This window comes from Carex rostrata, chromosome 11, assembly GCF_964058835.1.
Source record: "Carex rostrata chromosome 11, lpCarRost1.2, whole genome shotgun sequence".
Lineage (NCBI taxonomy): Eukaryota > Viridiplantae > Streptophyta > Magnoliopsida > Poales > Cyperaceae > Carex > Carex rostrata.
This window is the reverse complement of record NC_135928.1, coordinates 12961641-12980020: the sequence shown is the minus strand read 5'-3', so window position 1 is coordinate 12980020 and position 18380 is coordinate 12961641. Positions and strand designations below refer to the sequence as shown.

The window sequence follows — 18380 nt, the reverse complement described above, 5'->3', positions numbered from 1 at the left end:
TATATTAAGATGTGTTTGGAGACCAAATTTTTTTTTTTTGGAATTTTTGTATTATTTATTAAGCCACTTTGAAAATCGCTGATTTTATATTTTCTGGACCATTGGATCAGCGATTTTCAAAGTAGTTTAATAAATAGTAAAAAAATTCCAAAAAATGTAAAATTTGGTCTCCAAGCACATCTTAATATATAGATCCGATCTAACGGTTCGGATTGATTATTCAGACTTTGAAAACAGAGAATTTTTTTTTGAAAGATAGGGTGCACAAAAATTTAGGTACATTTGAACCCTCCTCATATATATATATATATATATATATATAGAGAGAGAGAGAGAGAGAGAGAGAGTGTGTGACTAATATGCTTTCGGTAGCATATGGGCCGAAGTGCTACCGGTCCAAATTTGAAAATTTAAAATCCAAAAAGTTGATCTGAATCGTTTATCTTGTTCTCAATATTAATATGTGCTTAGAGACCAAATTTTATATTTTTCTGAATTTTTTTACTATTTATTAAGCCACTTTGAAAATTGCTGATCCAACGGTGGCTTAACAAAAACAGTAAAAATCAGAAGCCACCGTTGGATCAGCGATTTTGAAAATGGCTTAATAAATAGTAAAAAAATTCAGAAAAATGTAAAATTTGGTCTCTAAGAACATTTCAATATAAAGATCACATCTAAAGGTTCAGATCAACTTTTTGGATTTTGAAAACAAAAAAATGACTTATATGCATATACTCTCATATGCTTACGTAAGTAGAGTAGCCAACTTATATATATATATATATATATATATATATATATATATATAGAGTGAGAGAGAGAGAGAGAGAGAGAGAGAAAGACTGAGAGAGAGAGTGACTAACATGCTTTCATAGCATATGGGCCGAAGTGCTACCGGTCCAAATTTGAAATTTCAAAATTTAAAAAGTCGATCTGAACCGTTCATCTTGTTCTCCATATTAATATGTGCTTGGAGACCAAATTTTACATTTTTCTAAATTTTTTTACTATTTATTAAGCCACTTTGAAAATCGCTGATCCAACGGTAGCTTCTGATTTTACTGTTTTGTTAAGCCACCATTGGATCAACGATTTTCAAAGTGGCTTAATAAATAGTAAAAAAAGTCAGAAAAATATAAAATTTGGTCTCCAAGCACATTTCAATATAGAGATCATATCTAACGGTTCAGATCAACTTTTTGAATTTTGAAAATGAAAAAATGACTCATAAGCATATACTCTCATATGCTTATGTAAGTAGAGTAGCCAACCCTCTCTCTCTCTCTCTCTCTCTCTCTCTCTATATATATATATATATATATGAAGAGGGTCCCAATGCCTCATGTCTTTCATACATCATCATACCTCATGTTTTATATCTTTGTTTTCAAAGTCCAAATTGTCGATCTGAATCGTTCAACATGATATATATACTAAAATATGGTTAGGGATTAAATTTTATAATTTTTGAAATTTTTTTACTATTTTTTAAGATGGGTAGAAAATCATTGTTTTTTGAACGGTTCAAAAATAGTGATTTTGTACCTATCTTAAAAATTAGTAAAAAAATTCCAAAAATTATAAAATTTCATCTCCATGAATATTTTATTATAAATATTATGTTGAATGGTTCGGATCGACAATTTGAACTTTGGAAACAAAAATATAAAAATATGAGGTATAATGAGGTATGAAAAAGATAAGGCATATATATATATATATATATATATGAGATGGGCTACGGTTAGTTGCGAAGTAAAACGTGTTTCTACTTCACACCGTATTTTTATTTTGAAAGTCTAAATGACCGATCCGAACCGTTAGATGTTTAATCCATATTGAAATGTGCTTGGAGACCAAATTTTACATTTTTTGGAATTTTTTTACTATTTATTAAGCATTTTTGAAAATTGTTGTTTTGCTGGGAACAGTGAAAAACAGTAAAATTTTCTGGACCATCAGATCAACGACTTTCAAAATTGTTTAATAAATAGTAAAAAAATTCCAAAAAATATAAAATTTGGTCTCCAAGCACATTTCAATATGGAGAACAAGATGAACGGTTCGGATCGACATTTTGAACTTTAAAATCGCAAAATATGAGCGTGAAGTAAAATAGTCGCTTTACTTCGCAACTCACCGTAGCCCACCTCTATATATATATATATATATATATATATATATAGAGTTAGGCTGGGGTGCTATGGATAGCATAGTGGCCTCTGTGCTACGGCTCAATATTTGAGTTTTCAAAATCCAAACGGTCGATCCGAACCGTTCATCTTATTCTCCATATTAATATCTGCTTGGAGACCAAATTTTATAATTTTCTGAATTTTTTTACTATTTATTAAGCCACTTTGAAAATCGCTAATCCAACGGTTTTACTGTTTTGTGCAGCCACCGTTGGATCAATAATTTTGTAAAATACTTAATAAATAGTAAAAAAATTCAGAAAAATGTAAAATTTGGTCTCCAACCAGATATTAATATGGAGAATAAGATGAACGGTTCGGATCGACCGTTTGGATTTTCAAAACTCGAATATTGAGCCATAGCATAGAGGCCACTATGCTATCCATAGCACCCCAGCCTAACTCTATATATATATATATATATATAGAGTAAGGCTTGGGTGCTATGGATAGCATAGAGGCCTCTATGCTACGGCTCAATATTCGAGTTTTCAAAATCCAAACGGTCGATCCGAACCGTTCATCTTATTCTCCATATTAATATCTGCTTGGAGACGAAATTTTATAATTTTCTGAATTTTTTTACTATTTATTAAGCCACTTTGAAAATCGCTAATCCAACGGTTTTACTGTTTTGTGCAGCCACCGTTGGATCAACAATTTTGTAAAATACTTAATAAATAGTAAAAAAATTCAGAAAAATGTAAAATTTGGTCTCCAAGCAGATATTAATATGGAGAATAAGATGAACGGTTCGGATCGACCGTTTGGATTTTCAAAACTCGAATATTGAGCCGTAGTATCCATAGCACCCAAGCCTTACTCTCTCTCTCTCTCTATATATATATATATATAGCGAATGGACCGGATTCAAATTTAAAAATTCTGTTTGATGGAAGGATGAAAGTCTTTCAAATAATGAATCCCAAATTTCACACATTCCCTATCTAAATGATTGACATCACATCTACAATTTTATTTTATTTTAATTTGAATTATGTTTTTAATTATATATATATTCACACCTTCCCTATTTAAATTATGTTTATAATCATTGAGATAACATCTATATATAATTTTGATTCATCTAGCTAGCTAGGTAGATGCTTGAGATGTTGAAGTAGGAAAATCATCCTGGGAATAAGGTGCAGCTCTTAGAATTGGATTTCTCTTGAAGAAATTGACAGGCTTGATATCAAAACTGGAGAAAACAGTTGGCATTATGGGGTAATCCTCTTGGCACGGCACATGATGAAACCCTAGCGTGTACCACAACACTATGTCCCTGTTCTCTATTGGCCTGTCCCTATACAACCATAAATTAAAACATTGATTAATTAGTTAAGTATATATATATATATTTTATCATTTGGACATTAATTAAATTGATTTGATATAATATATATATATATATATACTTACTTCTCAGACCACTTTGCAAGTGTATCATCTCCCTTGCTCTGACATGTAAGCAATCCACCAGCCCACTGCTCATTCTTATTATATGGTGTCACCCATATCTACAGAGAAATCAACTTTCTCACAAGGTTTTTTCGTGCAATTAATTAAACTCAATTATATCATCGAAAAATAAAGATTTAATCTCCTGGCCAGCTTCTGCCAGGATTTTAAAAAACAAGATCGATGTACCTGATTATTTGTGAATGCAGCTCGCATCTGTGGTGGATCATGCAAATCAAGCAGACTAGCCGCATTGCCACCAGGTACGATCTTATACCCGGATGGATTACCGACACTATTTATCCTAGATGGATTAGTGATATGAAATTCAGATGGATCATACAATTTAAACTTAATCTGTGCATCTTTTTCTGTCTTCGCAACTTGTTTCTTCACACTCAGATAACTCTTTCGAGGCGACTCGCCTTCACTGGTTTCTTTCTTGACCATGTGTACATTCACAAAAGAATTGTTCGAGCCGTCTATGTCCATGTCTAGGTAGAAGGTGATGTAGTGATCATGAACTATGCCGATCAAGTTTTCCGTAAGAAGAGTTCCATACAAGTCCTCTTCCTCTGGAACTTGGTTCATGTTTTCATATGTGGTTCCTTTTACCATTAACATGCCTGTAAGACTAACCTGTTGTAACAGATTTGAATCATATATGGTGTCAAAATCTAATGCAAAGATATCTATTTGTTTTGATTTTTTTTCCTTTGAATTTACTGTATAAATTGTACGTACCTTGATGCGAATAAGGCCATCTGTTTGAAATATCCAATCGACGATGTAGTCATAATTGCCGACTGATGCTGCCATCCTGACTACCAGACTTATCTTAGGTCGCACTTCTCTTAACTGTTTAATTTTATCAATTTATTCATGTTAAACAAGTGATAATTAAATATATACTATGAGATGATTTGGATGAATTGTTTCAAGTTAAGGAATTTTCAATTATAGCAAACTTCCAACATCTTATATTTAATTAAATAAAAGATAAGGCATAGTTATAGCTTAATAGGTAATTCAGTACTACTTGTATATCCACCAGGTCTCCTTAATTAATTTCATTGCTTAAGTTGCTTTTGAAATCATTATATATATATACAACTTTACCTTGATCCTATTATACAAGTAATTTTATGTCAACTTTGCTTTTGAACACACACCCCAGAATGCTATATAGTCTCTGACTCTCTGTGCCGTATAAACGTCACCTGTCGTTATCAATAGCTGTTTTTTCTAAGGTTCATTATCAGTAGTTGTTAGTTGTTACAATATATTGATCAAAAAAAGTGTTAAAAATATATACAAGATTCTACGTTGTCTATTCCTCAACCTAACACTATACATAAATGTCACAACCAAACCAAAAAGAAAAAACTAGCTAATCTAGCTAGCTCAAAAAAATGGCCGTCAAGAGCGCACAATATTGATCAGTATGCAACCGTTATCAGTAGTTGTTAGTTGTTACATTGCTATCACTTGATTAAATATCACATGGGGTCTCACTGTAATTGACAAAAATACCTGGGACATATGTCATGGAGTTTGTTACCTAAAGAAGGTAATTGGATAGAAAAAAAAAATACCAATTTTACGGGATCTTTTTATTTTATTTTTTATCTCCGGCAATATATGAAAATTAATAACAAAATGGCCTTTTCTTTAATTCTCTCTCTTCTCTCAAAAGGATGTTATAATATTGATTTATTTCATCATATTTATTGTCAAGCCATACCAGCTGATCTTTCTTTAGCTAATTCCTGAATTTTTTGCATTACTATTATTAGCTGTTTTTTCTCAAAAGAATCAACTGTTCTTTCTTTAATTAGCTAATTCCATACAACAGTTCATTATATTACAGTTGTCTAATGGCACTCAATGACCAAATTAAACTTATCTTTGTTTTATATTTTTGACAGGATAAACAACAGGTGGCCGAGAGTTTGGTTTTGTCTCTCTCTCTCTCTCTCTTTGTGAAAACCTTCACAGAAGTTACGAACTCGTGAGGGGAAATCAAACTCTCGATCTTTAAGTACAACAATTCTAAGATATTTTTGTAGCTAACTATGCTACCTCTCATTTAATTCTTCTCTCTCTCCCATTATGGACTTCCATATATTTTGCTATATATTTGATTATTTTATGCGTTAATGATTAATGACTCATAAGTCGTAAGTAATAGTGACAGTTATGTTGTTTCCTTCCTGCTCTGGCAAGGTTTTCTTTCTTTCGTTATCAAGCTACTTTTGAAACTTTCATATAGGACAGGAAGTCGATCGATCAGGAACAGGTCCTCCCCCTAGATAGACGATTGATTGATTCAATTCTTATCTTGATGTTGACAAATTAATGGCTGTGTACAGTGTACAAAAGGACAAAAAAGATTCTTCTTTTGCTTTCAACAATTAAATCGTGTAGCAATTTTTTTCTCCTGGTTAATTAACCCATATATAGGTGCGCACTGCGCACGACTTTCAATTGTGCGAGGAAAAAATGAATATGCAATATTCATCGATATGAGAATCGATTCTAATTATATATAGATATATAATTGAAGAAAACTGGTGATAATTATGATATATGCAAGATTCCCAACAAAGAAATAACAAATTTTGTTCCATATATTTCAGAGAATATATGATATCTCTGTAGACTTCTCTGCAATTTCCATGCATGTAACTCAAATTATATATATATGGATGTCTATAAAAATGTACATGTAGATGCATGCATGTTGTCTAAACATATGATTACTAGCTAGATGCTCAAAAAACAAATATGAATAAAAGTATTACTCTTACATTGATTTTTCCTGTAGTAGGACCCTCAGCATGCCTCCACGCCACATCACCATCATATCTCTCAAACACACAAACCATATCAGATCGGACATAGGGTTGCCCATCGGCCCCAGCAAAGACACCATCTATGAAGTACGCACCGGTCGGACAGTCGTTAAGGCGATCGAGTGGCATAGATTGTATCCCAAACCCATATTCCCCGGCATCCAGATATGTCTTGAAGTACCATCCGTCCGTTGGATCCATGTACGGGACAAACAGCTCCGATGCCATCCCTTTGTACATCACATCCCGGTACTTGCCAGTATCTGGATCTGATACCTTCACCTACATATATATATTAATTCAAATAAGTTGCATTAATTGTTTTTAACCAATAATTAAATTACTATAAATCTATAATAAGACAATTTAGTCCATCTCAAAACACTGTTCTTGAATAGCCAGTACATGAATGAATTAATATAAAGGTAGGTATATATGGACAAATCTGAAAATTACACACAATTAATTGCTCAATTAACTTTCCGGGAATAGTTTGTCTAGCTAACATCATGAATATATTAATTTGTACACCTTCATATCTACATTACTGAGACTTCAACATGCAACTATTGTTCATTGTAAGAAATTTTATTCTCCTACCTCTCCTTTTCGGGTGAATTACACAAAATATATCAATGGTCACAATTTATCGCCTAGTTAGCATATCAATTTCATGCTTGTTTTCTTTTTAAAAAGTGATATACTTAAAACAACTCCTATTAGTAAGATCCACGATATACATACAGAGGTTAATATGCTTTCTAGTCGAATTTTTAAATATGAAATTTTAAATTTTAATTCTATGACACTTCAACCGAAGTGCTACCGAAAGCATATTAGTCAATCTCTCTCTCTCTCTATATATATATAGAGAGAGAAAGAGAGAGAGAGTAAGGCTACCATACATTGCAATGCATATGTATTTTTGTACATTAGACTATAAAGTATCAGATTCAAAGTTCAAATAACCGATCCAAACCATTTATCTTGTTCTCCATATTAATATGTGTTTGGAGACCAAATTTTATAGTTTTTGAAAAAAATTTACTATTTTATTAGATATATTGAAAATTACTTTTTTTTTTTTTAAATATCTTTGGATGGCTTCAAAATCGTTGTTTTTATTAAAATTCTGCACTATTAAAAAACAGCGATTTTCAAACCATCTTAATAAATAGTAAAAAAATTCCCAAAAATGTAAAATTTGGTCTCCAAGCACATTTTAATATAGATTAAACATCTAACGGTTTGGATCGGCTATTTGGACTTCGAAACTAGAGATATGAGCGCGAATTAAAACAGCACGTTTAATTCGCGAAGTAGCGTGGCCTTACTCATATATATATATATATATATATATGAGTAAGGCTACCATGCTTTGCAAATTAAAATGAGTGTTTTAATTTGCGCTTATATCTCGAGTTTCAAAGTTCAAAACATCGATCCGAACCGTTCAAGTTCATATCCATATTAAATTGTGCTTGGAGACCACATTTTATATTTTTTGGAAAATTTTTACTATTTTTGTAGAATTTTTTAAAAGAATTATTTTTTATGGTTCAAAATTTTCTAAAAGAAATAGTAAATTTTTTCAAAATATATCTATCTTTAGAGCATCTCCATCGGCTTGCATAATGAATTGCAAATGACGACGTGACGCTTGCGTGGCAGTTGCTTTTTTACTTTCACCGATGCGGAGAGCTTATAATTTTTGAAAGTTTTCATAATATGAAAGTTCATTTGAAAGCTTTCAAATGGACACGTGGAACAAAAAAACATTTTCTATTTGCTGCCAAAACCATCTTCTCCCTCTCTCTCTTCCTTTCACTGCCAAAACCACTTCCAAAAATTTTGAATTCTTTTACCATCTCTTGCCAAAACCTATTGACTTTTTTAGACCTCCACTACCCATCTCATCTCCTTCGCCCGATGACCTTTTTGCTAACAAAAATTTCGCTCTTCCTCAACCTATTCCCATACTCTCTTTCTCCTGGATACAAGAACCCTGAGAATCATCTTGAGACGCTCCAAAATTTCAATCAGAACCAATCTGTGTCTCTGAACTAGAAGACACTCTTAAATTTTAATATCCAATTAAGAATTTCAAAGAAACAAAATTGCTAGAGAGCAGTTGAAGTTTAAAATCCTTTGTAGTTCCTCCACCACCCATCTCATCTCACTTTTTTTAGAGGGAAGGTGAGAGAGACTAATCAAGAAGAAAGAACGAATTGAGAGAGAGCAGTGGGAGAAATAAATGGAATGTCCATTGGTACTTTAAGATTCGTGTAATATTGTAAACTTTTGCAATTAGTATAATTTCATGAATGCGACTGTTTTGCAATTAATTGCTCATTTGAAATTGACAACTGTTTTGAAATTGCAAATTAGTTTTAGCGTTGGAGGTGATATTTTATTACATGTTTAACGGTTATTATGGCATTATTAGTTGAATTTTCAAGAACTTTAAAAATGACAATATTCTAGTGCATATAATTAATTTACGTACAGTCAATATCGATGATCGATGGAACAAATTAAATATATTAATTATTCGCGAAGTAGATATTCTTAAATTTTAGTTTCTTACCTGAGATATTATAACTCCAGCTCTTGCATCAGGTCGGACATGCATCTCCCACCCGGCCCATTTGATCAAATATTTGCCTATAACCTCAAAGTTTGGTCCATTAGGTTGGCTCATGAAAATAGGGTTTAATTTGCAGGAGGAAGGTTTATTCTTCTTCTTTTGCACCTCATATCTAAAATCAGTGTCTAAATCTCTGTTCATAGGAATCTTTCGATCGATTCCCCATATATGAAGGGTTTCATTGCTGTCTATGTCGACAAGTACAGTGAGTCCTTCAACTGGCTTCATGAAGAAATTCATCGTGTCTTTATGAGAGTAACACTGTACTTTCATCACACGCCGTGATTCTTCCTTGGGACCAAACCAACCTGAAGGTAGAGGTGCACATGTCATGTCAGCTGGGTCGATCCCCCTCGAAGCAAGAGATTCAAGAAATGTTGAATTGGAGAAAGGTATCGAAGCTGCTACTGCTAAGTCTTCTGGTGTCAGCATGGGGTAACCAGATACTGAGGTGACTACTTTGTGAACTATTACTGAGCAAGATTTTATGTCGACTGTCAGGACATAGGACTTGCCAGCGGTATATGCTAGTACTGAAGCACGGCGTGGCGGAAGGGAACGGCCTGTCTGCCATAAGAGAACAACTGGTTTTGGAGGTTCGTCAAGAGAAAGACTGTGGATAGATGGAAACGAGTTGGGGAAAGAAAATTGCGGGTATGATCTAAGGACTGAATGGACGGTGGCGATTTCGTCAAAGGACAGTGGATCTAGTGGGTGTTGTGGGGAAGAAGATGAAATGGCAATTCTGTTTATTTTATTAGTTTTTGTATTGATAGTAGGAGGGTTTGTCCAATGGAGAAAAATTAGGAAGATTGCAAGGAGGCATAGAGTGGAGAGGAGGAAATGGCGAGTGGTGGTGGTGGAGATACCCATTGGATTTGAATAGTTTTCTTGTGAGATTGATGGTGGGAGGGGATCCTGAGGCTTTATATATAGGAGTCTAATTAAATCTTTTTTATATTATTTTTGTTGCATCAATCAATTACTCACTTGAGGTGTCAATGGTTACTACCATACAAGTTGGGAGTTACTTGGGAGGAGATATTTTCATGCCAGTATTCTTTATAATAACGAAAAAAAGTCTGTTCTTTTATCTGTTTTTTCGGATATGGTATGGATCGGATAAACGAATAAAAAAAAATATCATTGACATTTCGATTTGTGCATTTGATAAAATATTTTTCAAAACAAGAAAAAAAAACTAATGAATACAACTAATTTGTATTATGAAAGTTCAATAAAATACAAAATTTTATTGTATCATCTTCATACAAATATATATCTATATATTATTTTATTTTAAAAAATTATTGTTATGTTTTGATCCAAATTGCTATTCGGACCGTTGGACTTTGTATCTTTGATATATAGACTTTTTGTGAGAAAGAGAATTAAGTCTAATAAAAATCATTTCGAGTTGTCTTTTTGTCTCTTGCTCTCTTCCTATTCTCAAATTCTAGAAAACTTAACAAATTGATTGGTATCAGAGCGTTTGTTGCCGGCAATTCGACCGGTGATTTAAGGGCTAAGATATGTTCCGCTGTCATTGGGTTTCATATTTCCCTAAGTTGATCCGTGAACCACGCAGGTGAACCTTCTGGTTTCGTGATTTGGGTTCATCACGACTTTCGTCGGTGGATTTTGGTGAGCCGCAATTTTGAGCAGCGTACGTAGACCACACATTTGCTTCGCGTCGCTTCAAGTAATGAGCTGCTGTCATGTCCCGGGTCAGGAGTGACCCGTTCTAATTCTTATTTTGACTCAGTCAGACTCACGTTGGGGAAGAAAGGGAATTGGGGTAGTTCGATTAGGAAGAAAGCGAGACCCAGGTAGGGAATTAATTGAATTCGTTAGTACTGACAAGGAGACCCGCTGTTTAATTCTTTTGTAAACAACTTCGCCTATATAAGGCAGTGTTTTGTAACAGTTCAAGGGGAATAATGAAAATTGCTATATGATAATTTCAATTTCTTACTTTTCTTACTTCGTTAACTTCTTTGTATCCATTTTACTGGCATCACCTTTTGTATCCATTTTACTGGCATCACCTTTTGTATCCATTTTACTGGTTCAATAAAATCCAAGAGTTTCTTTGTTCAATTTGTGTTGATTGTGGTTGTTTGAGCTGAGGGTCATTACAGCCGTGCCAAAATTTCTGGATTTGGTGAGTGCTCCAATTTCTACCGCGTGTTAGCCTCAAATTGAATATCTTCAGACGCCCCTATCAAAAGGAGATAGCTGGGTGTGTGAAATCCTTTGTGACAAAACTAGGGCTAATAGCTTCTATCTCTCAGTGGGGTTTGCGAAATTCAGGGATTTCATAACTTGGCGGCCGCTGGACATTTCCATCATACAATTATATTTCCTGTGAGATCGTATTTTATGCATGATGTGCGCAACAATGATTCAACACTGTATACAAGCTTCGTTGCAGAGCTGCATCAAAAACTTGCTGAGGTTAAAGGACAAGACAATCATCTTTGCACCGTATCACGAGAGGTAATATCATAGAATTCACTCATGTTTCTTCTCCCTAAATCACAAGTCCATATTGATTTATTACTATTACTTTAATTGTAGGGATCATTGGGTACTGCTTGTGATACTTCCAAGAATGAATGTGGTGTACGGCATCGACTCCAACTTTGTGGATGGTAGGGTGTTCGCAATCGAATCCCATTTGCGAGAGTAAGAAAAATTATTATTATGTAAAATACAAAGTAATAATCTTATCTACGTGATAAATTTGTAGGATAAATACCACACTGACCTTTATTAATTGTAGGGCTTATGTCGAATATCTACCGGAGACTGGACAGCAATCGGAGGAGAGACAAACTTGTGACTGGGCAATGTTTGAGGTATTATAAAATTTAATGGAGTATTTCATTTTAACTTATTTCAAGTTCAAACATAAAAGAAATATCAAGGAACCAGTACAGAGGATAGTTGAACAGTATTTGGCTGTCATTGAAGATGTTATACCCCTTCACCAGTAGATGTCAATGAAAATTGTGGTGTACTTAGTTTATATCATTAGCCCCTTGTTGTGTGGCTTAGTTATTGCTACCTTAGTATATGTACTTTTGGAGTTTAGACTCACAGAAGCTTGGTTTATAAAATTGCACTTATAAAATTAAATTTTGTTTTCAAACTCTATTTTCAATCTCCACAGCAAGTATCCAATTGTGAGCGTGGATACTATGTGATGAAAAATATGTATTTCATCATTCATCACTACGCAAGACGATTTCCACATCAGGTATGTCAATTTGTTTCTATCATGCACTGATTTTTAAGTTCTTAAATAATCATACATGCACTAATTTTTAATTTCTTAAATATATGTAGTCTCACTAGTACAAAAAACCCTTTCACTGACCCTCAATCACCGACGTTTTTAATGTGTAACAGTCAGTGTAGAGACTGCGTGGCAAAATTGTAAATAAGAAAAATTTCAACACTGACTGTTCAATTGTAAACAACCGTCAGTGAATCAACACTGACTGTTTTTTTTTATAACCGTCGGTGTTGATCACAACCTACACCGACCCTTTTATTAAAAAACCGTCAGTGTTGTGCAGTACACCAACACTGACTGTTATGTTAAAGGAAGGGTCAGTGTTGCCTCACCCTACAGTGACTGTTTTTTAAAAAAAAGGGTCAGTGTTGATATTATACTCTACAGTGACTGTTTTTTTAATAAAAGGGTCAGTGTTGCCTCACCCTACAGTGACTGTTTTTTTAATAAAAGGGTCAGTGTTGATAGTATACTCTACAGTGACTGTTTTTTTAATAAAAGGGTCAGTGTTGATAGTATACTCTACAGTGACTGTTTTTTAATAAAAGGGTCAGTGTTGATTGTATACTCTACAGTGACTGTTTTCTTAATAAAAGGGTCAGTGTTGCTTCACCCTATAGTGACTGTTTTTTTTAATAAAAGGGTCAGTGTTGATAGTATACTCTACAGTGACTGTTTTTTTTTAATAAAAGGGTCAGTGTTTCTCTCCGTTATGTTAACATGAAATTTTGGCAATTAACAACAAATTTTGTCTTTAATTTTAGAGAATATTTTGTAATAAAAATTATATTAGTAATATTTATGCAATAATTAGTGTTATAACATGCTTATTGCTTAATTAAATGATTTTAACACATTAAATTATATAGCATGGCATGCATGTTGCATATATGACTCACATCTTCTATACATGAACATGAAACTAAAGAGCATTGCATTTATTTTCTTTCAGCAAAGTTTCATCAATATCTTTTTCATTTAGCTATTCATCTAGGCAATGGAATATCGAAACATCGAATGGCTATAAACCCTTCATATTGGATCGGAGCTCAAATACAATCAAACTTCAAAATTTTTATGTTGTTTTTGTTTAATGTTTTTCCTTGATAATTTCAAAACAAATTTGGAATCATTTCTTTGCAGATTGACCGTCGATCGCTCACGTGAAAAAGAACGGTCCACAAATATTAGCACACATTGTAGGAACAAATAATGATGAAATTCTATCAAAAGACAATTATAAGTATGATCTGGCCATAGAAGCTGTACAAAATTAATTTTTTTTTTAATATTATTCATATAGTTTTCCATTAAATTAGCACGATAAAATATATAGAGGAGGGTTCCAATGCCTCATTATTTTCATACCTCATATTTTATATCTTCGTTTTCAAAGTTTAAATTGTCGATTTGAACCGTTCAACATAATATTTATACTAAAATATGCATGAAGATAAACTTTTATATTTTTTAGAATTTTTTTACTATTTTTTTAAGTTAGGTACAAAATCACTGTTTTTGAACCATTCAAAAAACAATAATTTTCTACCCATCTTAAAAAATAGTAAAAAATTTTCAAAAATTATAAAATTTCATCCCTAGCCATATTTTAGTATATATATCATGTTGAACGGTTCGGATCGACAATTTAAACTTTGAAAACAAAGATATAAAATATGAGGTATGACGAGGTATGAAAAATATGAGGCATTGGAATCCTCCTCAAATATATATTACATCTAGAAATTTAATTTAAACAAATACGTATAATTGTTAAATATCTTACAAAATTTACTAAATAAAACTCTAATAAATTACTTGTAAATGTACAAATGAAATACTTCCTTTCTGGATTCCAGTGACGAATTTCAGAAAACCTTATTTTTAGAAGAGATGAACTACGTGCTGGACATGCTGATTTGGGGAGTCTCTGTTCCTAAAATTTGTGCCCCAAAAATTTCACTTTCCTCTTATTTTTTTGCGCCACAGAAAATGAAATTTGATTTTCCCAGTTTGATATTTGTTTCCCCGCCTCTCAGCCTCTTTGATATTTCACACCCCGCCAAACCCTAAATCCCTCCCAAACATTTTCTTTCTTTAAACTCTCTCCTGTCTTTCCTTCTCCCCAAATCGCATCACTTCACAGATCTAAACCACACCAATGGCGACACCGCTCTCAAAACCTTTCTCTATGTCTCTCGGCACTAACTAACCCCCCTACCCGCTCGATCTGCTCTCTCCCTGTGACAGCGCCAAGTTTTAGGGTTTAGTCATCGATCTGCCTCACCCCGCTCAGCCAGGTTTAGGGTTTCCTCTTAGACCACTTCCTTGCCCCGCTCCGTAAGTTTTACTGTTAACTTTACGTTTACTAATCAAAGTGAAATTTGTGTGAATGAACTCGTTGATTAACTAAAGTTGTATAAAGACTTACTGCTTTGCTAAATACGTGACTTGAATTTTCTGTACCTTTCTTAAAATTCCTCATATTGGTTTAATTGGTTGAATTTATAGTATGAATTGGACCCAAAATGTTGTATTAGTGATGAACATTCGCTCTTGTTGAATTAATTGGGCCTAATGAACTAAAAAAATCTCGGGGGAAGTTGCAACAATACAAGTCCTGGTCAAGAACTAAAAAAATGCTGATCCATACACTTGGTGTAGAAGTGGTAACATGAGGATAATCGGTCTTCCTTATCACCGGTTAATTAACATTTGCTTTTATTTTATTTTTTCCTTTTTTTTTGAAAATAAGCTAAGAGGTAATTGTCAAATCTTGGAGTGTTCAAATGGTTTAGCCAATTTGGTTTCAACCGAACAAAATGTTTTGTGGTTAAAATGGTTCTGTTGTTTTGTTTGCTTTAAAGTTATGTAGTTTCGTTTCTAATTTGGTTAATTGGTTTATATTATGCAAATCGAAAGATTTTTTTTTCCAAGTTTAGTGAAGAGTCATTAATTTGGGGCATACCGGTCAGATTCATCTTACATCAAGTTATCAGAATACATTGTCAATACTATTGAGGTAATAATACATCACAATAAACTAGATATTAAATGAATGTACAGGAAGTGCATGCATTTTTCATCTCCTTTGATTATGTAGGCTGTGCCAAAGACTTGCATACTAGTCAGATTCATCTGGGGGATCCTACTTCCTATTGCTGGATATGCAGCAAAACATGCTTTCAAGAATACGATTGTAAGATTTGTTCCTTCCCCTTAAAATGTGATTTTGTAGAAACAAGTTAAATAGAAGTAGGCTCATTTCTTTTGGTTTTGCAGGATATCACTTTAGGTGTTACTCTTGGCTCTGCAACTCGGATATCTATGTTTGTGGTGAGAGCAGCAAAATCTCATGGTTACACACGAAAGCACACATGTCCACCAAATAAATATAAAATGAGTTTATTGTCTTTCATCTCCAAAATAAAAATAATCCATGCAACCCCAACAAGTATATTAAGAATGTTACCAGTATTTGGTGTTGAATCCTAAATTATCACCAATAAATTTATACTATTTAATTCTTTCAATGTGTGGCATATTTAATTATGGGGTATCACATATTTGGCAGATGCCTCTTTATTTGATTGTTGCATGGGTGAAGGGAGTCAACTTGGGTCTTAATTTTAGCCTCCTGGAGACTGGTTCTGGCCATGACAATTTTAGTCACTGCTTTTACACTTCAGGTAGCTTTTATAAACAAAAAATTAAGGGGTTTCAACTGTCTTCATTGTACACTTGAGTTTTAATTTGATACTTAATTTGTTGCCTTCTTTGCTATTGAGCTCTCTCGGATAATTATTTCACTTGCATTGAACATTTCATAGCCCTAAGCAAAAAGGTGGCAAGGTGTGGATTTTATGTCATGAAACACATGCAAAACCTAGTCACCACGCAATTTGACATTTTTTCCTAATGTATGTATTTTATGATTGAAATTGATTCATTTTTCATATTACTTGGATAAAATTAACTTCTTAATTTGTATTCATGCAGTGTGATTTACCGATAGAAAAATATACAACGACGCAACTTCATGCAATAACACGACAATGGTGTACATTTTTCTTGGACAACTTCTAAACTAGTCATAACAAATGCAATGTTGTTAATTTCAAATGTATATTTTGTTACTATGTGTTATGTACTATAGTGTGTTTTTTTTGTGAATGAATATGTTATGTTATTAAATTGTGTTGCCTTTTGTTTATGTTGTGTACATTATTTGCATGATCTTCCATTTAACAGTCAATGAATATAGTAATATATATGGCTAGCAAAAATATGGAGGCTAGCCCCGATACAGGCAGAACCATGCCAAAATTTTTACGCCAACACTAACTATTTTTTAACCATCAATGACTGTTTTTTTTTTAAAAAACAGTCACTGTAGGCACCCTACACTGACTGTTTTTAAAAAAAAAACAATCACTGTTGGCACCCTACACTGACTGTTTTTTAAAAAAAACAGTCACTGTTGGCACCCTACACTGACGGTTTTTTAAAAAAAACAGTCACTGTTGGCCCTCTACACTGACTGTTTTTTTAAAAAAACAGTCACTGTAGGCACCCAACACTGACTGTTTTTTAAACCGTCAGTGTAGGCTATTTACACTGACTGTTTTTTACCCGTCAGTGTTGAGTATCTATACTGGCGGCGCCATCACTGACGCCTCAATAACAGTCAGTAAAGAGGTTTTTTAACAGTCAGTAAAGGGGTTTTTTGTACTAGTGTCTCACCTACCACAACATTCATATCCTTTCGCAGAACTGGTTTCAATTTGTGATCAGTGGTGCTGGTACATGTTGGAGTATATTCTACCACTACAACTTTCTGAGGAGGGAAATTAAAAACTTTAGGTAATTGTGATGTATATTGTCTAAGCTAATAATTAATGGTTTTTTGGTATAAGTACAATGATGGTGGTTTTTTGGTGTAAGTACAACCAGTGGGGGTGTCATTTTTGAAAGATCCATTGCTGGCTTTAGTTTAGTCATACGGGTAGAGGGGACCGGTGTATGATTGATCTGGTATGTCTTGGGGGTGGTTCTAATTTGTTGCAACATAACATATAGGTTAATTAATGATGATACTTGGATTATTTTAGTGCTATAGATTAATTATGTTGGTTAATTTAGTGCTGGATGTATTGTTCTATATATGTGTGTGTTGGTCTTCTATATTATCTTGATTAATTTGCTGCATGTTAATTGTATTTAATTTGATGATATATATACAGATCTAGAGAGGGGTTATATATATATATGAGGAGGGATCAAGTTACAACAATTTTTGAGTTACAACAAGTTACCACAACCATTTCCTATATTTTCAAAGTCCAAATCTGCTAGCATGTTACGCGTAGCATAGCTCCTCCATGCAACGGCTCAATATTTGACTTTTCAAAATCCTAACGGTCGATCCGAACCGTTCATCTTGTTCTCCATATTAATATGTGTTTGGAGACCAAATTTTACATTTTTTGGAAATTTGTTACTATTTTTTTAGATTTATTGAAAATCGCTGTTTTTAGCAAATCTGAACCATAAAAAAATAGCGATTTTCAATAAATCTAAAAAAATAGTAAAAAAATTTCAAGAAATGTAAAATTTGATCTCCAAACACATATTAATATGGAGAATAAGATGAACAATCGGATTGATCCTTAGAATTTTGAAAAGTCGAATATTGAGTCGTTGCATGAAGGCCCTCTATGCTACGCGTAGCATGCTAGCAGGTTCCTATATATATATATATATATATATATATATATATATGAGAAGGTATCAAGTTACAGCAAATTTTGAGTTACAACAAGTTACAACAAACATTTTCTATATTTTCAAAGTCCAAATCGTCAATCCAAACCGTTAGATGTGATCTCCACAATAAAATGTGCTTGGAGACCAAATTT

General features: G+C 33.3%; 2 protein-coding genes across 2 annotated transcripts in view; both read right to left on the bottom strand.

Annotated features, from left to right (window-relative positions):
* The window catches only part of LOC144561482 (uncharacterized), a 33654-nt gene extending 29600 nt beyond the window's left edge, over positions 1–4054 (bottom strand). Inside the window, exon 1 of the mRNA XM_078310446.1 lies at positions 4044–4054. The gene's annotated coding sequence lies outside the window, so the exon portion shown is untranslated. The remainder of the gene's footprint in view (positions 1–4043) is intronic.
* On the bottom strand, positions 3102–10069 carry LOC144561481 (amine oxidase [copper-containing] gamma 2-like). The gene is made up of 6 exons (XM_078310445.1): positions 9102–10069; positions 6470–6796; positions 4404–4517; positions 3849–4298; positions 3621–3718; positions 3102–3504 (listed from the first exon to the last, which is right to left on the bottom strand). The coding sequence occupies exons 1-6, from the start codon at positions 10032–10034 to the stop codon at positions 3294–3296; spliced, it is 2133 nt and encodes a 710-aa protein (XP_078166571.1). The 5' UTR covers positions 10035–10069; the 3' UTR covers positions 3102–3293.
* Between the last annotated feature and the right edge of the window lie 8311 nt (positions 10070–18380).

Coding starts and splice junctions, on each gene's coding strand:
- LOC144561481 (XM_078310445.1), bottom strand. CDS start 10,034: ATGGGTATCTCCACCACCACCACTCGCCATTTCCTCCTCTCCACTCTA. Junction 4,299..4,403: donor ATGGCCTTATTCGCATCAAG/GTACGTACAATT, acceptor CTGTTACAACAG/GTTAGTCTTACAGGCATGTT. Junction 3,719..3,848: donor CTGCATTCACAAATAATCAG/GTACATCGATCT, acceptor ATTTCTCTGTAG/ATATGGGTGACACCATATAA.